This window comes from Myxocyprinus asiaticus, chromosome 6, assembly GCF_019703515.2.
Source record: "Myxocyprinus asiaticus isolate MX2 ecotype Aquarium Trade chromosome 6, UBuf_Myxa_2, whole genome shotgun sequence".
Taxonomy (NCBI): domain Eukaryota; kingdom Metazoa; phylum Chordata; class Actinopteri; order Cypriniformes; family Catostomidae; genus Myxocyprinus; species Myxocyprinus asiaticus.
In genome coordinates, this window is record NC_059349.1 from 11347476 (window position 1) to 11370095 (window position 22620).

Here is a 22620-nt window from a genome sequence, read left to right on the forward strand (position 1 = left end):
TTGTTTGTAAGTAACAGCCAAGAGTATCATTTTCATTTTTATAAAAAGCCAGCAGTCAATAACTTATTACAGAGACGCATTTAAGTCTTCTTACATAAATGTATTTGGGTATTACAGGACAGAAATAACAATGGCGTTTGTTGCATGGTAGCTTGATGATAGGAGGGTTTTGAGCATGAAGACACATCATCTTCAAATGCTTCAGTAACAAAATCCACCTTCAATAGATATTCAAACCAGGCCTAGCATCACACAACACATCCTTGTTGACATTTGGGGTGGGAGACCCCCCCATATCATACACCCTCATCTTGATGTAAAATGTCCAAAATTTGGCCAAGAATATCTTTCGTGAACCAATTATCTACATCTCCAGAAATGACTGCTGTGGGATACGGTCTACTACCAAGCATGAAAACCTTTACACAGGCTTAAAAAATAACCAATGCATATAGAAAACATTTAGAAAATAATTGCTCCAAGTCCAAATAAGGATCGGGGTATCCAGCAATTGTTTCAAATCTATCATCCATGGAAAGGGGGGAAACACACTCATGTGTTGATGCATTAAGAGTTCAGAAAATATTAAGGTCAGGTTTTTAAAGACACCAGGATTTATTGCACATCTATACAGACAGTGCTTTGAAATGGCAATTATGTATACTTTAAGTTTCTTCTGTGAACCGCTGTCACTCCTCAAGTATTTCCAGACGCCGTGGGCCATACAGAAGGACGTATGCTATATGCCAGTCACCACCGCCAGACAGCTTTAGGATGTCCTCTGGGGTTACAACACTGACTTTGTCATCATCAAACTTCACCCATTCATCTGTATAGAGAGTAATTAATCAATATCAGCTAGAATCTTTTAAAGACCATGGAAATGTAAAAATGTTTTTTTTTTTTTTTTAAATGGATTGGATGGATCCATTCATTTTAAAGGATTGACAATCATTTTTCTTGGTTTTCAACCAATAATGACCTGAAATTATCCATCCAACCATGCAAACAAAAATAACAAGGCTTGGTCACTTTCACCCTTGTACAACATAAATTACACACTTTAACTCGAATGTGTATTTTGAAAATCCAGAGGGAACCCAAGGCGAATTAGCCTTCCAGGTTTGCTTACAAATTGACGTCACTGCTGAACAGCTCTATATTCTCAAATGTGTGTGGTCTGTTGTTTAAACATTAGGCTAGAGATCAGTGTAGGTGCAATATTATTTTTGTCATGAATAAAAATGGGGGGGGGGGGGGGGGGGGGATAGAGGTAGACTACAGTTTGTTCAATGAGTTGTTTGGTTGGGTACCTTGGTGTTGATCGTTATAGGTCGAAATGAATCGGGCATCACTATGGGCCGGATCTTCATAGCACATGCTGGTTTTACATCTGCTTCACATTTCGCTTCACATCTGGCCACGCCTTCTTCACCAGCAACATTTTGCAGTGCAAGGGTGAATGTGATGGAGCTTTAGGGCCAGAAACATTCTGACCCTTTCCCAAATTACACACTAGGCCCTCCTCTGAATCGACACTTAAATGGACTTAACACCACATATAATGGTGGGTAGACGTCGGCTGTGGAGCTCGCATGAGGGGTGAAGTGAGGGCACATAGTGGCTGCAAAGGGGGTACACTCGTTAGGGCACTCACCCTTCTGAAACCAAGAATGCCAAATGGGACACCGTATGGCCTCGTGGATTTCACGGACATGCACGTGGCGGCTATCCCAAGTCCACATCAAGTGCGCCATTTGGGACAGAGCTAGGGCTGCAACGTTTAGTCGACATTATCGGGAAAAAAAATTGTTGACACAAATTTTCATTGTCAAATATTCGTTTGATCTCGTTTAACGTAACATGAGATAATATGAAACTAATGATGACGTGGGAGCACAGCACTGCAGCTCACGCCTGATTGAGAAGAGGAAGAATTACACAGCTCACAGTCCAGATGCACTCCAAACTTTCCAAACCGCTACAGGTGATGTAGATCGCAAAGTATGAGGGAATAATACCAAATAAGTAAATACAGACACACACTCGTTGTGGAATAAGTAGAGCTGGAGCTGCCGCTCTGCTGAAGCAAAACTTGCGTGTCGAGCGTCTTTCAAGGTAACACCCTGGCGTTACATCTTAAATGTAGTTATATTTAATGCGTTATATGCAGGGTTGGGAGGGTTACTTTTGAAAAGTATTCCACTACAGACTACAGAATACATGCTGTAAAATGTAATTTGTAATGCATTTCATTAGCTTACTCAAGGTCAGTAACGTATTCTAAATACTTTGGATTACTTCTTCAGTACTGGTAGATAGATGCTCAAGATGGCGCCGCGTATGGCTGCTGCGTTGCGAGCTCCGACACAACATGGAAGTGTTTTGTTTGTTCACCCAAGAATTTCACACACCATTGCACTTGTGTATATGGTTGTGTGACAATAAAAGTGATTTGATTTGATATTTTCAATTGTTTTGACTATAAAAACTCTGCCAGTACAGTAAGACAAAATACACGTTAAAACTACATTCTCTGAAAAACCTGAATATCTTATGCAGTGTTGTCAGATCGATCTTACAAAAATGATTAAGAATATGACTTTTGCCCAAAGGTCTTACTAGAAAAAAAGAAATTATGATCTAAAGTGAATTTTCTTGATAAAAAATATGATCGTGCCTGGTAACATGTGCATGTAAAATAGCTAGAAATATCATTTTAGCTTAGCATAAAGCTGACAATTTACACAAGGTTTATTTCTATTTCTTTTGCTCCAAACTTACTTCAAACTTACTTCTCTGTCTGCTCGTATGAATGTAACACATCATAAGAAAGTGTTTCACTGCTGTTCAAATGCACTTTGGATCATTTATATGTATAAATGTTTTCCATCTGAAAGGACTAAATATTAAATGAAACAAATGACAATAAAATGCAAAGTAATCTCTTCAGTAATCAAAATACTTTTTGAATGTAACTGTATTCTAATTACCAATGGAATACAGTTACTTATATTTTGTATTTTAAATACGTATTCCCCGTTACATGTATTCTGTTACTCTCCAACCCTGGTTATAGCTTAATTAAAGTTCAAATAATAAGGAAGCAGATCATGTAAATAACTACAAACTCCGAAACTGGCATTTCTCTGTGTGGTCAGCTCCTCTTCTATGAGTTGCACGAATGTCCCGATCTAAGGGGGAGAGATTGTAACTGCACCCGGCTGATGCACACTCGGGGACGCTCATCCTTCGAGCGCGCACGCTTAATGCAGCTAGATTATAACGTGATGGCTCGTGACTTATTGAATTATAATACAGTATATGTGTCACTGTGCATTTCTTATCATGAAGAAAATTTGCAATACGCAGCTTTATTAATAAGAGAGAGTTTGTTTTTTTGTGAGTTAAAGATGGATTAAAGTGAACAGAAAGGTGAGAGAGGGTAGTCTTCGCCCCATTAAACACAGCAACAAAACACGTTTTTGATTTGTTTGTTTTTTTGGATTGTTTTCCAATATAAATATCTAAAACTCATTTAAAACAACGTACATTTACTTTAGCAGCTATACTGCAGAAGAAAAAATTGTTATCTGAGAATGTTGAATATAATATTAAAAATACAAATATTTTAAAATATCTAAAAATCATTTAAAAAAAGATGCATTCACCTGAGAAGCAGCTTGTAAGATATTTAGACTTGCTTTTGTAGAATAGATCTTGAATATAAGTATATTTGGTCTTTACTGCACTCGCAGAAGTAAAACCAATTGAAAAAATACACTTATATACAAAATACACTTATATTTAAGATACATTCTGTTAAAGCAAGTCTAAATAACTTACATTTACTTAAGAAGCAACATATATCTTGTTTTAAGGATTGTTAGACAATTTCAAATGGAAAACAAGACAAAACCACTTGATTACAATAGGATGTTTTGCAGTGATTTGTTTTTTTACCAAATTAAAGTTTTTTTTTTTTTCTTTAATTCAGCGAATGTAATTTAGAGGTATTTTTAAAAGATGATTTTGTCCTCTTTATTGTGAGTAAGCACATTTATCACAACGTTTTAAGTCAGGCACAAGCTGAATAGTCGGTTAAGAGCTAATGATTAATCGTTGCAATAAATCGCAGAATAGTCGTATAATCATTCTAATAATCGTTAGATTAGTCTATTATCAAAATAATCATTAGTTGAAGCCCTAGGCAGAGCCACTCTACACAAATACATGAATAAAAATGCTTCTAGCTATGCAAGCTTGATTTCACATGCCACTGTAAAACGTTTCAGAATGCAATTTATAACGTAATGCAAGTACGTTCTGCATTTTCAAAGTTGCCACAAGGGGCACTATAGCGGCCATGAGAGTAAACAGTCTTTTTAGTAAGTTTTCTTTCAGGTCAACTACTGTCATGGTTAAACAGTTTGAAGACAACCCTGCTGAGCAAGCTAGTTAAACCTGAAGTGTAAATTTTTGGGTGTTAAATTACTGAATTATAAGCACGCCAATCATAGGTTTTTTTTTTTTTTTTGAAAACTGTACACTGTAGTGCTACAAAAATTCCTGTTTGTTTTAAAAGACCCATCTAGCCTTTCACAACAACACTGAATCCATCAATGGGGCGAGCTGTGGGCGGGACTATCGGTCAGTTCGATCAACGAAAGACAGGGGGCATATTTGGAAAGCTGTACTGAAAACAATTTTCAGTTTGTTTTCCAATTCCAGTGACTCGAGTGGTGCAGAATTTACATACTTCAGCTTTAAAATTAATTCGACATATTAATAGCTAGCTGCCAGAGTAACCCCGCATCTGGTTTAATTACAATTGAAAGCAAATATTTTTTCCCCTTTTTCTCCCAATTTGGAATGCCCAATGTTCTTTTAAGTCCTCGTGGTCGCATAGTGACTCGCCTCAGTCTGGGTGGCGGAGGACGAATCCCAGTTGCCTCCGCGTCTGAGACTGTCAACCCATCTTATCACGTGGCTTGTCGAGCGCGTTGCCACGGAGACAGCACGTGTGGAGGCTTCACGCCATCCACTGCGGCAACCACGCTCAACTCACCACGCGCCCCACCGAGAACGAACCACATTATTGTGACCACAAGGAGGTCACCCTATGTGACTCTACCCTCCCTAGCAACCGGACCAATTTGATTGCTTAGGAGGCCTGGCTGGAGTCACTCAGCACACCCTGGGATTCGAACTAGCGAACTCCAGCATCTTTTACCACTGAGCTACCCAGGCCCCGCTGAAAGCAAATATTAACCCTAGAGTATGTCGCTGGCAAACGTTTGCAAACAGTTTATGGGTAGATGCATATATTGCATCAAATTAATTCAACAATTTAAACAAGAATAGTTTCACAAAAATGGACAAGGAAAATTATTTTGCTCTTGTTTCATGAACAAGGCCCATCAACATTACTTTTGAATTGGAGAGCAAAATATCACCAATTATTCACCTTCTTTCCTTTTAACCCAAGCAACATAGTGGCCAGATGAACTGGATCGCCCCTGGTGTGTCAGAACCGCCTGCAGATCATAGTAACCGCTATTGTTTGAGCCCAAGTCTAAAGAGAACAAAAAGATATCAGCATGCAAACCCACTTGCAGAGTAAATTTTAAAGTGGAAAACAATCTTGCCTTAAAATGATGGTTCACTCAGTAATAAAGATCTGCCATCATTTACTCGAGCATAAAAGGAGATATTAGGTACAACATTAGTCTCAGTCGCCACTCACTTTAATTTTATGGATAAAAAGATGCAATTAAAGAGAAAGGTGACTGGGGCTAACATGGTACCTAACATCTCTTTTAGTGTGCTACATTAAAGAAAGTCATACGGGTTTATCTATTTAAGGACGTTTAGCACCGAGTACTTACCATCAGGAAAACAGAAAGGTTCATATTTAGTTTCTTTAGATGCCACAACCTTCTGATTCACCTGTTTAATGAGAAATAAAATATCAGGCAAATTAAAATTGCTATTTTATAAACAGCTTTTCTAAACGTGATGTTTTTACTCTGACACCAAAGGGCCCTTACTTTCATCTGCTGCTGCTCCAGTTTCTTGTCCTCCACCTCCTTGAACTTTGACCTCACGGAAACCATCTTCTCTTGAAGTTCAGCAGTGCACAACTCATAGACATCCAGCATTAGAGGAAATTTAACATCCTAAACACAGCAAAATTATATAATGACATAATGAATAACACATACAGTAGACATGACTCGCCACAGAGTAAAAGACCTACCTTAAGGACTTTGGCATTCACAGACTCTTTTTCTTTGTAGTAGAAGCGGACCATCTGAACCGTCAGGTATGCCGGGAGACGGCTGATTTTGGACTTAAATAGAGAAATATAAAGAGTGACTGTTATTTGTTATTTACATATTTTGATAAAACATTCTTGAAAAAAAAAAAAAAAAAAAAAGCTTACTGATTTGATATAGAGGGCATTTCTTTGTAAGGAAGGAGATAACTTTGTGATGTCCTCCTGTAGCCTCTTGAATGGGAGGAAAAGTTAAAGGTTAACAGAGACTGTGATCACTGGTAGGTAGCACTTCCTGTGTGGAGTGAATGATCTGATCTACACTCACCAGTCGGAGTCCAGTGGCGAGATATTTGACTTCCTGGTTGATGAAGCAGCTGAGCTGCAGTTGGCTCTCTGTGCCTTTGGTTGGATCTTCTTCTTCTGACTCAGTACACTTCATACTGATCACATACAGGTTAAGGACCTTAACAGATTACATAGCGCGTGTGGAGTAGTTGACCCATAATGGGTTCATGGACTTCAACACAATATTAGGTTCAAATTTAAATGAATGTATAAGGGAAAGTGTACATTGTAGTTCCTGTAACTGGTCACCATTTCTTATAAGTTTGTAATGTTATCACCTTTTTGCCTACACTTATTCATTTTAAATGATCCTATGGTGTGACAAAAGAATTTTAAACGTACAAATATTCCATGTAGTCTCTCAATCAATATTCAATAAATAATTTGTCAGATGAATACAAAAAAATGTACATTATAATTTCAATATAATCTTGACAATACAATTTACTAGATTAAATGTACTTCTCGAACCTACAGCGTATCCTGACGTGCACCTCTCTAAAAATTTAACTATATGTCATATCTACGCAGACCACAACAGAGCTGATATGTAACCAGAGACTCTCACCCAGGATGATTTCAAATGTATCTGAGGCGGCTTTGTAAAATTATTTTAAGATCTACGCTTCACATCACTTTGTATTTTGGCTCGTTTTAATCAGAAGCATTTGCTGTTTTTATTTCATGAAGTTAAAAGTACCCATTTTGTGTTAGTCAAGCAAAGAGTTAAATAATGTGATTTGGGGGTTTTTTTCAGCATGGACAAAGTATGCAAAGACATGCATTTATTACTACTTAAGCGACTCAAGAGCATGCATACAGCATATTCCCGATTTATTTTCTCTCTGCATGGCAGACGTGCATAATAATATGTACCTAAATCTCAACATTTGCAAATACTTTGATGAACTCGTATTTAATGCTACAATAATTTAATAAATACTTTTGAATCGCGGGGCCTGGGTAGCTCAGTGGTAAAATACGCTGGCTACCACCCCTGGAGTTCGCTAGTTCGAATCCCAGGGTGTGCTGAGTGACTCCAGCCAGGTCTCCTAAGCAACCAATTTGGCCCAGTTGCTAGGGAGGGTAGAGTCACACGAGGTAACCTCCTTGTGATCGCTATAATGTTGGTCGCCACTCTTGGTGGGGCGCGTGGTGAGTTGTGCGTGGATGCCGCGGTGGATGGCATGAAGCCTCCACACGTGCTATGTCTCCGTGGCAACGCGCTCAACAAGCTACGTGATAAGATGCGTGGGCTGACTGTCTCAGACGCGGAGGCAACTGGGATTCGTAAAAAAAATAAAAAAATACTTTTGAATCCATAAATTACATTGCCTTTGTTTACTTATGAAATGTGCAGTAATTTCTGAAATGAAGGCATTTTCTCTCAATACACTAGGATTTTGGCTGTGTACACGCATACGCACCAATGCAGAACTATAAATGCAAACCACTGCATAGAGGCTGTGGCGTAGCTCCAAACAGAAGTATAAATCAGCCTTAAGGCCTGAGAAGCAAACTGAGTGCTGTGCAGTCCATTAAAGTGAAAGCAACCACAGCACACATAAGACTGAGAGTATTGATTGAGAAAGCAATCCTGATATAGATCCTATTCATACAACAGCGACAATCAAAGAGGTTAAAAGGATACGTAGTCTCAAATTCAACACCAAAATACTGATCGATGAAGTTCTTCTTTTTTGTAGAGGCAGCTGCTCCACTTTCACTGTCAGTCTACAATTCAATAAAAGACACACAAAAAGTAAACGTGGAGATATCAAAGGACCCATTGCTTTTCCTATTATTGGATGACTCCACACTCCAGTTAAAAACCCATCAAAGAAGGACCTTAGAAAGAAATCAAAGAAAGACTATTTTAAAGCTTTGGATGGAACCATCCACTTCCACATCTTCCCTTTGGCTGGCATACTTTAGATACATTGCCTTGTTGGAGGACACCACTGCCAACAGAGCAAAGAGCAAGACTGTAAAAAGTTGGGCAGAAATGGTTAAGGTGTAGGTGTTTTTACACCGAATTAGGTCTCGAGTCTTATTTACTTATTTTATTATTTATTTTATCTTCTTTCTGGTAAATTGGGCAACTCTTGGGCATCTTTCTGTAAATAGTTCATATGATTTGTGATCTATATGCTCTGTCTCAAAATACAATAAAAATACTGATCACAAAAAAAGAAAAAAAGAAAAAGAAAAAAGTATACAATTTTCATAAAACAAACTGGTATTATCTCTGCATGGTAACCCTTGCTCTGCAGAAAGTCTCAAAAGGGCTCATTTGCTTTTATTGAGGGGATTAGGATGAATCTCAAGAGTTTCACAGCACAAGGGTTACAATACACAAAACATTTAAAACCATGTTAAAAGAACTGATTAAAATATCTGTTAGTTTCAGTAACAAAGTCACTGGAATAGATAATAAAGTAGCCTGACCTCCATTGGGGTTTCTGGTTCTAGAGGTTCTAATTTCTGCTGAAGAACTCGCATCATCTGGACCCAGCACTCGTTGGCATCCTGGGTAAATGGGAAAATGTTTTTTATTTCAGCTAAAAATACCCAGAATAAATGGATTCAGCCAAGATTATGCAACCTACAAGTTCATTATTCCTACAGAGAATCAATATGCATGTGACAGAGCAGACTATATCTGTTTATATTAGTTTATCTTCTGACCTGTTGGAGGTACTGGCCCTGGTCTCCTTTCTCTGCAAACTGTGGGAAGGCCATGTGCAGGAACTGCAGCAGAATGATGGGTGGAATGCTTGAGGAGGTCTTGTCCATGGACTCATACAAATCACGCAGAGCTGAAGAGAAAATTCATTTTATCAAATACGTGCTACATGCTGTTAGAAGTACTCATGTCACAAACCATAAAGGCCTATTCATACAGAGAGTTGTTCATTAGTGATTGACGGATATGTTTTTTTTAATAACTGATTCTGATACCAAGATTTAGAAAGCAGGATGGCCGATATAAATGCCGATAAACATAATACGATTTAAAAACAGCAAATCAGAACTGACACAAGGTAAGGTTTACACTTGTGTTAATCAGCCAAGCAATCATGGTTACCGGCTGCTGCCAATAATCGCAAAATGATATATCGGTCTATCACTATTGTTCACCGTGAATTTTGTGAAAATCAAAGCAATGCATTCCTATTCACATTGGAGCAAAATTTGTCCGACAACAAAGCAATGTTTTTTTTTTTCACCCTGTAGATTATTATTTTTTTCATAAAAACCTTCATTGAACAGTTACAGCCATAATGGTAACAAACTTCTTGAGAGAAAAGTTCCAATAAAAGTTGACAAATAAAAACATTATTAAAAGAAAAAGGAATGAAAATATTTTCCTTGCAGATTGAATACATGGGTGTACACATCATATGGTGAAACATACTCTATGCAAGTGCGTGAACGTAGATGCATGCGCTTGGTCACTGCATTGCCAACACGTGGTTCGGTTGAACGTGCGTTCTTGCGTTACTGTGGCGGGAACAAACCTCATTACTCGAGTGGGCGAGATAGAGTTACCTTCAAACTTCTGTGCCATTAAACTGGATGTGTTATTATTCAGGTAAGTTGCTTGACTTTAACTACTTGCTCAGCAATGTTCTCTTCAAACTGTTGCTCCACCATGACAGTAGTCGAGTTAAAAGAAAAAACTCACAGTAGAAGTGGACAGTTCACACTAATCTCGCTATAGCGTTGAGAATACAACACGTAGTTGCATTATGTATTGTGGTCTGACACATTTCAGAATGCAATGATGCGTAAGGGCGCCTACACTAGATTTAACGCTGCGTCAGCGAAATCAATGCATTTGCAGCGTTCGAAGGGGATGGTGCGATGGAAGGACGGAGAGGGAAAACGCAAGGGTTTCCAATAGTGAAGATCCATCATGGTGTACACATCCGCTGACCAATGGGAATCTCAGAGAGGCAGGACTAGTTGCGCTGTGAAATCGAAAAAAATGGCGGACAAACTCAAACGGAACTTTCGCAGTCCCACGCATCAAACACTCCGTCAGAGCTTTCCCTAGTGTGTAGGTGCCATAAAATCGAGCTTGCATTGCAACACGCGTCTGCATTCACGTACTTGCGTAGAGTATGTTTCGGCCCTTAATCATTAATTTAAAAAAAATTTATTAATATTTTAAATTAAATAGCTAAATAAACATCAGTACTGTATGTTTAGTATAAGTCAATTGCTGACCATTAAAATAAAGAATAAATCAAAATAAATAGCTTAATTAACATCAGTGCTGTATGTTTAGCATAAGTCAATTTCTGACCATTTAAATAAAGAATAAATAAAATAAAAATCAGTACTGTATGTTTAATATAAGTCGATTGCTGACCATTTAAATAAAGAATAAAAATACAATAAATACCTAAATAAACATCAGTACTGTTTAGTATCAGTCAAATGCTGACCATTTAAATAAAGAATAAATTAAAATACAAAAAATACCTAAATAAACATCAGTACTATATGTTTAATATCAGTCAAATGCTGACCATTTAAATAAAAAATAAATTAAAATACAATAGATAAATAAACATCAGTACTGTATGTTTAGTATCAGTCAATTGCTGATCATCAAAATAAAGAATAAATTAAAATAAAATACAGCTAAATAAACATCAGTACTGTTTAGTATCAGTCAAATGCTGACCATTAAAATAAGGAATAAATTAAAATAAAATAAATAGCTAAATAAACATCAGGGGCCAGTTGCACCAGCTATACCTACATTACAACTTAGCCTAGTTGTGGCGTAAATGGGCAATAAGTCACAATTTACGCACTATTAAATATTTGAGCATTGCACCATTACATTTATGCAGGACGTAACCCTACGTATAAACTAAATATATATATACGGCAGCCTCCAACCAGGAATAACTGATGGAATAAAAAAAAAGCAGACTCACTTAATGACATCAATGAGCTCATGTTTTGCATGACAGGCTTCAGTCCTTTCAACATATATGATGTTGGCATTTACACTCATTTACATTTACGAGAGAGAAAAAAAAAAAAACATTTACTTTTAAGCAGCTCTTCAGCATGAAACCGATCTAACGGTGCTGTTTTTAGGGTGCATCACCCAGTGTCAAGTTTCAACACATTCAAAATATATATATATATATATATATATATATATATATATATATATATATATATATATATATATATATATATATATATATATATATATAAAGGATATTAAAATGAATAAATGTCCATTTTTCCAACCTGTTGTATTAGTATTTATCACCCCTCATTTATTTTAGATACAGTTCCTATATTATTTACACAGGGCAAATATACTATTTATTAAATCTACTTTGATTACATATCCTATTTTAATGTCTGGAAAACCAGACTTTTAAATATTACATTTTATAAATGCAATGACTGGAATTGTTCAGTTGAAGGGGGTACCAAACTGCGAATCCTGAACAAAACAGTTTGGTGAATACATGTTTACACATTAGCTTCCACTCAGCTGACAAGCAATAAAAATAGCTACGTGGTTAGCTAGTTAGCTGTAAGCTCGTTGCCATGGACAGTAAAAGATGGACTTTATTTACTTTCCAGCATTGCGTCTCACCAACTAGGTAACAGCATAGTGTGAAATCAACACTCAACAGACACAATCCACCACCGCACCGTTGTCTGTTGAGCTGCAAATGATACTCTGATGTTTACCTTTCAATCTGCTACATTACTGAAAGCACTGACAAACTATAGCTGGCTAACAGCAAACAGATGTGATAAACATGAGTGACATGGTTGTCAGGGACAGGGTTAACGTTATATTAGTTATATAAAACAGTGGGGTCATTTTTTATTAACTTTCCAGTATGTATTTCACAAAGTAGTTAGCAATTTAAGGAGAAGAGATCGCTCAAATCTACAACGTTTATCTCCGTCTGCAGAGCCACCGTCAGCTCAACTCTGTAAACAATGGAGTCGGAGCGCTCTCTGCTGGACAAAATATGTAATGACACCAAAGCAATGTTTTCTGCATTATATGTTCTGAAAAAAGTTTTCACATCGGCGCATATCGGTAAAATATAAGCCGATACCGATATATCTGTGAAAGGCTAATATCGGCCGATAATCCGCACAGTTATACCACCAAGACATTTTTTACTTCAAGCCACAGAAAAACAAATTATCAAAATGACTTTGAAAACATGTTCATCATAGTAGAGTTGTAAAATAATTGTTTTGTGTTAACTGCATTTGAATGTTTTTTTGAAAACTTTATAAAAAATCCAGACAAAGAACATCACATTATTGACCCATTATCAGATGGATTGTATCATGCATATGAATGACTAAAAACAATTTTGTAAAATTTTTCAGTGTGGCTGCAAAAAATGAAATCACATCACCTGCTGTGATGTACTGGGAGGGTGCGTTAGCTCCAGAAGACCTCAAGGCACCAGAATACCTACAGGTGGAGGCAAAGCACCACAAAAACACATAGTTACAGCAAAACCAACTTTGAATGTAATATAAAACAGAGCGTGACATGAAGGGTATGATTAAAACGTACCTCCTGAGAGCATTTTTGAGCTCAGGCACAGAGTGCAGACACTGCACTGTTGCATTCATGTAGCACGTGTTGCCCAGATTTGTCAATCCACATGGCAACGCCATCTGAACATGATATTAATTAGAGAAATGTTTTCACAACGTTCTTGGAATTTAATTTGAAGGTTAAACATGTGAAGACTTGTTCCATTCCCTGTAACTCCTGATCCAAGATCTGAATCTCATACTAGGCTGAACACTCACAGCAGATGCGAGCTGCTCCTCTGTCATGTCCTCTACAAACATGGGTCGTACAGCAGGCTCTTCAGGCAGGGCATCAGCAGAACCCATCATCAGAAGGGTCATCCCCTACATAGAAGATCCAATTAACTTAAGAAAACTCAAAATTGAAGGCGTACTAAAGGATAAACCACTTTAGATCGAAAGCCTTATCATAAACTGTTCAATAAAGTGTGATGTAAGGGATAATGTACAGTCAGAAAGTAATTAATGGAAAATTGTATCAGGCTGAAGGGGTTTATTTTGCAATGGCTGGCTGACTGTACATTATTCCACTTATTGCATAGCTACTAAAAATTAATAAATAAATGGACATGAAATATTGATTTGAGTATAAATTGTTTTAGTATGCGAGATGAACGAGCGGAGTGATCGAAGAAACAAACTATTTTGAGATAACCGGATGACTGTACATTAACCCTTAGGTTACTTATTACAAGGCTCTCTGGAATACTTGTTTCTGATTGTCAATTGCGGCATTCAGCAGTCTGATGTTTTTGAAAAATGACCATGAATCCAGGGATAAATTGATATTTCACCAGTCATATGGTATGACGAGCATCTTTCCTAATTCTCGTATCACTGTGCGATCTCTACAAGCTACTTAATAAAATAACTGCAACTCAAATTTTTCATGACTATTTATTTATTTATTTTGCAGGTAGTCTTGTAATAAGCAGAATGATGATGAGAAGTCAGATTATATTTTTGCGAAAATATAAAAACCTTACATAACTCCAATGCAAACTGAAGGTGGACTTCAGCCATTTCTGGAGACTTTGCGATCTCTTCTCACATAATAATGCAATTTCAACTCCGATCCTTATTTCATGCCAATTTAATTCAGTTTATAATAGACAGTATAGAAACTGCCCTTCTTAGGGTGACCAAAAACTTACTGATGGTGGAGGATGCTGGAGAGTGCTCCATTTTAGTGTTGCTTGATTTAACTTCAGCATTTGATACAGTTGATAATTCAGTTTTAATCGAAACACTGAAGAGATGGGTGGGATTATCTGGGGTGGCTTTTAAGACTGGTTTGTTTTCTACTTGATGACTATGAAATGTGTAGTGTCTGTCGGAGATGAGAAGTCCTCCTCTTCAACAATACATTGTGGTATTCCGCAAGGATCCTTGTTAGGGCCAATTTTGTTTTCTCGATATGTTAGCGCTTGGTTCAGTGATTTTGAAAATATAACATTAATTTTCATTGCTACGCAGATGACCTGCAATTTATTTGTCACTGAATCCCAATGATCGGACTAATTTATATGTTCTTCAAGCATGTATAGTAGATATTAAAAATTAGATGGCATGCAATTTTCTTCAGTTAAACACTGATAAAAGAGAGGTTGTTATAATCAGATTGAGTCACTTAATCAAGTGGTCCCAAATATCAAGCAGGTGGTGAAAAATTTGGGAGTCTATTTGGATACTAATTTAAATTTTGAATATCACGTCCGGAAGTTAGATCACTCGTTTTTATCAGTTAAGGAACATTTCCTAGGTGAGAAATGTCTTGAGTTTCAAGGATACAGAGAAGCTCATACTTGCTTTTATTTAGTCTCCCCTTGATTACTGTAATGCCCTTTTTTCAGTGTTAAATCAATGCACTTTAGCACGACTACAATCAGTGCAAATTGCTGCAGTTAAGGCTTTTAACACGGACAAGGTCTTTTAATCATATTATTCCACTTTTAGCTTTTTTGCATTGGTTACCAATTCATTTTAGGGTTGATTTTAAGATTTTATTAACTACATATAAGACATTACATGGGTTGGCACCTGAATATTTAGCAGAACTTTTAAGACCTTATGAAACAGTTAGACTTTAGATCTTCTTGTCGTGAACTGCTGGCTGTTCCAAGATGCAGATACAAAACAAAAGGTGATAGAACATTTGTAGTGAAGGCCCCACATTTATGGAACAGCCTGTCCTGGGACATAAGATCTGCTGAATCTGTGTCTTTTTTTAAGTCTCATTTAGAAACTCATTGTATAGACTTGCTTTTATTACTAAGTGAATGAGTTGTGTTTTACTGTGTGTTTTTTATTTTATGTTTTGTGAAGCACTTCATGCTTAATCATTAAAAGGTGCTATATAAATAAAATGATTATGATTAATAAGCAGGATAATGAGCAGTCCGTCAGTAAATTTCTTAATATAAACGCCAATGCAAACCGGAAGTTGAATTCAGCTGTTTCTGGAGACAAATCAATATTTCATGTCCATTTATTTGGTAAGTATCTGTGTAATAAACAGGATAATCTACAGTCATCTGGTGATTGTTGGATAAAAAACCCCTTCGGGGTGATACAAGACCCCAACCTAACTATCCCTTACATTTTTAACCGCAAAATGCAGAATCAAGTGTTCCAGAGAGCAGTGCAAAAAAATACAGAAGAACTCTTGAACTGATCCTCTTGAATATGCTGAAGGAAATGCAAAGATCTGACAGTTGTCAAACTTCATTGATCATACTCACACAATTTCCAGAAAATCATTAAGCCATACTTACGTTCTTCAGCTTGATATTTCCCCACTCGTCATCCTGGTAAACGAAGACAAACAAGTCACACAATCACAATAACTTTCCGGACAACAAATAGTAAGCTCTCAATGACTTATCACAGCCGTTACCTTCAGCGTTCCTCCTTTCACCATGACTTTCTGTCTCTCTGGCTGAACTCCTGTCAGAGCGAAGAGCTGGGCTTTAAACACCATGGGCGGCTCCTCTGTGTTTAGCTCCACCGCGTCAAACTTCTCCTTTCCCCACTTCACATTCACTAAAACATCAGTGACACAGCAAAACTAATCAGTGCCATACAAAATATGCAAAGAATGTTACAGGAGCTGTTTAGCCACAGAAAACGTTATATATTGATACACTTTGTACAGAGGCAGAAACTTTCACTCAGTGTGTTTTCACGCAACAGAAATTATGTCAAGAGTGTTTAAAACTCCATCAACACAAAACTTTTTCTCTCCAGCTAAAACACATCAAATCACACCATGTACTGTACACAGACTACACACAAGACAGGCTAACCACATGAGAGACTGCTTTTGGTCACAAAAGACGATAATGCATTATCAGCTTTTATGTGTAAGACCAAATGAAATATAGCTCTGACAGTTCAAGCCAATAAATAGCCTGAGATCTACTTAGATTATCCATGTAGCATGCAAACTACAATCTGCGATGCATCAAATTTAGATTCACACAAGCAGGTTATATAGACAACTACTCGTTAAACTAAGCAAGCTGGCCTTAAATTAATTTAAATGGATGAATTTATTTCATTTTTTGTACATGCATGAGCATGACAGGCTAAACTGCTCATCCTAATGCACACAATGATAAGTGAAGTTTGTATATATATATATATATATATATATATATATATATATATGTTCAGTTAAAGACTAATGTCCACAGGTTTGATTAAGTAAACATTGTTTGTTGATTAACAACAGCTATAAAACATTTTAAAGCCAGTTTAATACACTATGTGCTGCTTAGCCGGTGAGCTAACATGCCGCATCACTGATGCTCAATTCTGACATTTTAACATTCAGTGTAAGCTCACATACAAAATGAACACGTCTCCCCAAGAGCACGACATGACAGAAAGTTTTCTCCGTGTCTTGTTGCTTTTCCGTGTTTTTTTTTTATTTATTTTTTATTAACAGATATTAGCCATTGAGGCCTGAAGCTAATGTCTCGTGCTAAATGCGTTGCCTCTTCTCTCACATCTCTTAACTTTTAAACTATGATTTAGGTACACAGTGGACAAACCTGTAAACACGGGCATCGTTCTGTTCGCTTGTCTTTTTTAAAGCTCGGCAGTTGCGAAGGCCGGGTGTGAGTCGTGATGCGGAAGATTTGTCTGTCTCCTAACTTCATTCAAACAGTGGCCCACAATGACGCTGCAACTGCATGCTGAAAGAATCGATGCGCTCGGCCAGCGATCATGTAAACCTGGTGAGGAATATGACGAAGACTTGGGTCATGAATATTAACTACGTAATATTGACGTTGCCCGCTTACCGGCCAATTGCGAAGGCTTGGCTAATGAATATTAAGAAAAACGCCTTCAACATAATAAGATTAGAAAAATCGGATTCAAAAGTTTGTCACTCAAGGGAAACGAATATAAAGATGTTTTATGTGGCTGTCATAATTTAACACGATTTTTATTTATTTTTTCATAAACATGTTTATTTTGTTTGGAAACTCTTTTCACACACATTTATTGTCACTTAACCATATACACAAGTGCATCAGTGGGTGAAAGTCTTGGGTGCAGTTCCGAGCAACATAGCAGCCATGAAAGTGATGAGACATATACCAATTTATAATAAACATCAGATTTACACAACACAATTTACATATCTAATATACACAATTACACACAACACAATATACAAATAATAACATACAATTTACAGTATACAATACACACAATATAGAATACACAGTATACAATACAAATTATATATATATATACACTATATTGCCAAAAGTATTCGCTCACCTGCCTTTAGACGCATATGAATTTAAGTGACATCCCATTCTTAATCCACAGGGTTTAATATGACGTCGGCCCACCCTTTGCAGCTATAACAGCTTCAACTATTCTGGGAAGTCTTTCCACAAGGTTTAGGAGTGTGTTTATGGGAATTTTTGACCATTCTTCCAGAAGGGCATTTGTGAGGTCAGACACTGATGTTGGACGAGAAGGCCTGGCTCGCAGTCTTTGCTCTAATTCATCCCAAAGGTGCTCTATCGGGTTGAGGTCAGGACTCTGTGCAGGCCAGTCAAGTTCTTCCACACCAAACTCGCTCATCCATGTCTTTATGGACCTTGCTTTGTGCACTGGTGCGCAGTCATGTTGGAACAGGAAGGGGCCATCCCCAAACTGTTCCCACAAAGTTGGGAGCATGGAATTGTCCAAAATCTCTTGGTATGCTGAAGCATTCAGAGTTCCTTTCACTGGAACTAAGGGGCCAAGCCCAGCTCCTGAAAAACAACCCCACACCATAATCCCCCCTCCACCAAACTTCACAGTCGGCACAATGCAGTCAGACAAGTACCGTTCTCCTGGCAACCGCCAAACCCAGACTCGTCCATCAGATTGCCAGATGGAGAAGCGTGATTCGTCACTCCAGAGAACGCGTCTCCACTGCTCTAGAGTCCAGTGGCGGCGTGCTTTACACCACTGCATCCGACGCTTTGCATTGCACTTGGTGATGTATGGCTTGGATGCAGCTGCTCGGCCATGGAAACCCATTCCATGAAGCTCTCTACGCACTGTTCTTGAGCTAATCTGAAGGCCACATGAACTTTGGAGGTCTGTAGTGATTGACTCTGCAGAAAGTTGGCGACCTCTGCGCACTATGCGCCTCAGCATCCGCTGACCCCGCTCTGTCATTTTACGTGGCCTACCACTTCGTGGCTGAGTTGCTGCCATTCCCAATCGCTTCCACTTTGTTATAATACCACTGACAGTTGACTGTGGAATATTTAGTAGTGAGGAAATTTCACGACTGGACTTGTTGCACAGGTGGCATCCTATCACAGTACCACGCTGGAATTCACTGAGCTCCTGAGAGCGGCCCATTCTTTCACAAATGTTTGTAGAAGCACTCTGCATGCCTAGGTGCTTCATTTTATACACCTGTGGCCATGGAAGTGATTGGAACACCTAAATTCAATTATTTGGATGGGTGAGCGAATACTTTTGGCAATATAGTGTATATATATATATATATATATATAAGTATGCAGTAAGGTTGTATAATGGTTGTATTGACATTCAAGCTGTCGGTTGATAGTCAGTTGCCAGTGTGTTGTTAAGAGAAATATAATTTATGACAGTCCAGTGTGAGATTGTACACATAATGTACAGTAATGATTGTACAGTAATGTACACATATGTACATTACTGAGTGCTATGCCCCTTTTTGCATTAACATACAGTCATATCTAGACACTGATGTTTCCTCCAACAATCAGTGTTGGGTAAGTTACTCAAAATAAGTAGTCCACTACAAATTACTTCTTTTTTTTTTTTTAAAAGATTACTTTATTGATTACGTAATCTAAAATGTAATCACAGTACTAATTATTTTACTTTTAAGTTACTTTCGAAAAAGCTTTTCCTAGAAAAGTTTTTGGTTTTCTGCTTAAATTCAAAACATCTATATTTCCATATACAGTAACTGAATCTGATTACAAGAATTTAAAATGTAATGTGTTACACTACTTTTTTACTACAAAATAATGCGATTACGTTAACTAAATACCTCGTAATTGGATACACCCAACACTGCCAAAAACCACAACGATTTGTCAACAAAAAAGACATATATGATTGTGGACTCTTTATAATGTTTTTTATCCTTTTATAATCTGTAGCTGTCTGGTTTGGATCAGCCACCAAATCAGACAGAAGGAAACTACAACAGACAGTCAGGACTGCTGAGAGGATTATTGGTGCCCCCTCCCCGCCCACCTTCCAAGACTTGTAAGTCTCCAGAGTGAGGAAACGTGCAGGTAGAATCACTCTGGACCCCACACACCCTGCCCACTGCCTCTTTGAACTGTTGCCCTCTGGCCAGAGCTACAGAGCACTGAGCACCAGGACATCCAGGCACAAGAACAGTTTTTACCCTCTGGCCATTTTCCTCATGAACAGTTAAACTGCCTCAGGACTCCATAGTGCAATAATGTAAATACATATCTCATGTAAATATGTAAATTCACTCATATTTAATTCAATAACTGTACATACCCCATACCTTGCACATATATTACCACATGCACATGTACATACACCATTCTGTTATATGTCCTATTATTTGTATGTCTATTTATACTCTTATATTCTGTGTCTCACTGTAATGTTCTGTGTGCACTTGTTTCTCCTATCACCCAAAAAAAATTCCTTGTGTACATGAGCACACTAGGCAATAAAGCTCATTCTGATTCTGACAGTCTGTAACTGGTTCTGAAGACTTCTAGCACTTTTGCATTTAATAATTAATAATACTACCAGTGTCAGAAATTAACATTTACAAAATGGGGCCATATTTGCCTACTGGTTTTGCTTTTCAGGGGATTATATATTATTTTTTTTTACCTTCATGAGGATGTAACTGGTCCTGTTTCACCAGCTCCGAGCGGGATTTGAACCAGCATCTCTGGCATGGGAGGCAGCAGGCTAAGGAGAAGGCTAAAGTCTACAGCCCCTAGTGTGCCTCTTGAGGCCAGGGGAGTGCGGTTTACACACTGCACAGCTACCTACCAGCTGAGCTACCCAGGCCCCAGTTTGTAATATTTTTAAATAATGTCCCATACATACATCTAGACTATGTCGGAGTTTATACATTATGGCACATTATAATGCATATTTTTGAGGTGTGCAAAGATATTCCTGATGTGTTTCACGTCAGCAGGGCACACTCTTGTAAAGCGTTGTGCCTCCATCCTTTGAACTGTAACCCTTTAATCATAAACCTAACCCTATACATTGAATTTTTACTATTGTGAAGGAGTAACTCATGAATATTAATTATGTAAATTAAAGTTGGCCAAACAGCTACTTAATTAGCTAAAACCAAACGGATTTCGAATTAACAAATGCTACTGGTGAGTGCTTGTCTTATGAATATTAATACAGCTACATAACTGGACGCTCCAGGAAGATCAAAACGCAGCGTCACGTCTGTCTAATTAATATTCATGAGCTAAACGTTTACCATAGTACGATTCGTGATTTTGCATCCTGTAAGCGCCACGGAGGTTGTGCACATGCGCAGTAGGCGAGATTTCGAAGTTGACTCTCCGTGGTGTTTCAACAGGAAGGCGGACATATTGGTCAGGCAGTGGGAGAAAATCGGGCACCTAGTTTTTTTTTTGTTTTTTTTTTTAAACTAGCATCGATTAAAGCCTGATTTTTGCGTATTGTTACAGCCTCGTGGATTACATGCTCGTTGGGAAACGCAAAGCCGTCCCGCGGACCATGAGATATTAAACGCAGAAGGATTTACCAAAGCTCGTTTTAACCAGGATCGTGTTTTTACTGATCGAAATTTGCAAGGCGAAATTTTTTTCGCCACTTCTTTGCAGCTGTCAGACTCGTTTGGCCTGGCACTCATTTATATGGACACAGGCCTGGGGAAACGAACTTCATGTGGCCGCATACTAACTTTGCAACACTTATTTTATCACGTACTTGTGCGTAAATGTGATCAACTTGTATGTTTTTTTAAGAAGTCTGATCCCCTCATTCCTCCTGAAGCTAAATTAGCTTAGCGCAGTATAATCTGTTGCTGCTACTTTTTGTGTTTGTTTGTAAATTGTCATGGACTAATCCGGACGCCTCGTTTTGTTGTTGTTGTTTTGATTTTTCCTGAAAATGTGGCTTTTTATCAACTCTCGGTCTTTTATACGTTTCAGCGAGAGTGATAACAAGGATGTAAGACACAAAACGTTGCTTTGATCAAACTAGTGTTTATTGCTTTGTGAGGGCAGAGGAAGTTAGCGAGCTAACTCGCTAATCTTAGCCGGATAAACTCATATCTCTTGAATTAAACGCATCCGACCAGTAATCAACATGTCTGCTGGAGAAAGTTTGACAGCTCGTTTCGAGAAGATCGATGCCATGCTGAAGGATCCCAAATCAGAGGTCAACACAGACTGTCTGCTGGTAAGTGTTATGAATTTTATTGAGAAGGTATGATTCGTTTTACGAGACATTTCATTAGGTAAATTGCTTGCCAACATCAACACAACCCGACATAAATGTGAAATACACAGCATTGTAGGATACCGTATACAAAACAACACAGAAACAGAATCGTAATTGATCTTATTGGCCATTCAATGCACTATTTTTACATTCAGCGGTTTTGAGGCACTAGATTTAAATTTGTGTTTTGTCTACATTTCTACTTTATGAACTTCTTTGAACTTATACGAACGAATTACTAATTATAGGTCCCATCTTGTCCAAAGCAGTTGACAGTACACGACTTATTACAGGTTCAACCCCCCCTTGTAACAACCAGGTTTGAACCCACATCCTTTCAGTTGCCAGCCAGGGCCTTTTACCACTAG

At 37.8% G+C, this 22620-nt stretch overlaps 2 protein-coding genes across 2 annotated transcripts in view; one reads left to right on the plus strand and one right to left on the minus strand.

The window, feature by feature from the left end:
- Nucleotides 1-24: 24 nt before the first annotated feature.
- LOC127441997 (ubiquitin carboxyl-terminal hydrolase 14-like) lies at nucleotides 25-17463 on the minus strand. Its single transcript, XM_051699622.1, has 16 exons — nucleotides 17296-17463; nucleotides 16137-16282; nucleotides 16015-16047; nucleotides 13460-13564; nucleotides 13218-13321; nucleotides 13054-13112; nucleotides 9314-9444; nucleotides 9074-9154; nucleotides 8277-8359; nucleotides 6606-6720; nucleotides 6446-6511; nucleotides 6260-6352; nucleotides 6051-6179; nucleotides 5889-5949; nucleotides 5468-5575; nucleotides 25-829 (listed from the first exon to the last, which is right to left on the minus strand). Exons 1-16 carry the CDS (start codon nucleotides 17309-17311, stop codon nucleotides 690-692), a joined length of 1470 nt encoding a protein of 489 aa, XP_051555582.1. The 5' UTR covers nucleotides 17312-17463; the 3' UTR covers nucleotides 25-689.
- A 3898-nt stretch (nucleotides 17464-21361) lies between these two features.
- The window catches only part of LOC127441995 (rho-associated protein kinase 1-like), a 102044-nt gene continuing 100785 nt past the window's right edge, over nucleotides 21362-22620 (plus strand). The window contains exon 1 of the mRNA XM_051699620.1: nucleotides 21362-22210. Within this exon, the coding sequence (XP_051555580.1) occupies nucleotides 22118-22210 (93 nt within the window). The 5' untranslated portion in view covers nucleotides 21362-22117. The remainder of the gene's footprint in view (nucleotides 22211-22620) is intronic.

Excerpts from the sequence above, each read along its gene's own strand:
- LOC127441997 (XM_051699622.1), bottom strand. Across the intron at positions 13,322-13,459 it reads AGGAGCAGCTCGCATCTGCT|ATGGCGTTGCCATGTGGATT; the intron begins GTGAGTGTTCAG and ends TATCATGTTCAG. Across the intron at positions 5,576-5,888 it reads ACCTTTCTGTTTTCCTGATG|ACTTGGGCTCAAACAATAGC; the intron begins GTAAGTACTCGG and ends TGTTCTCTTTAG.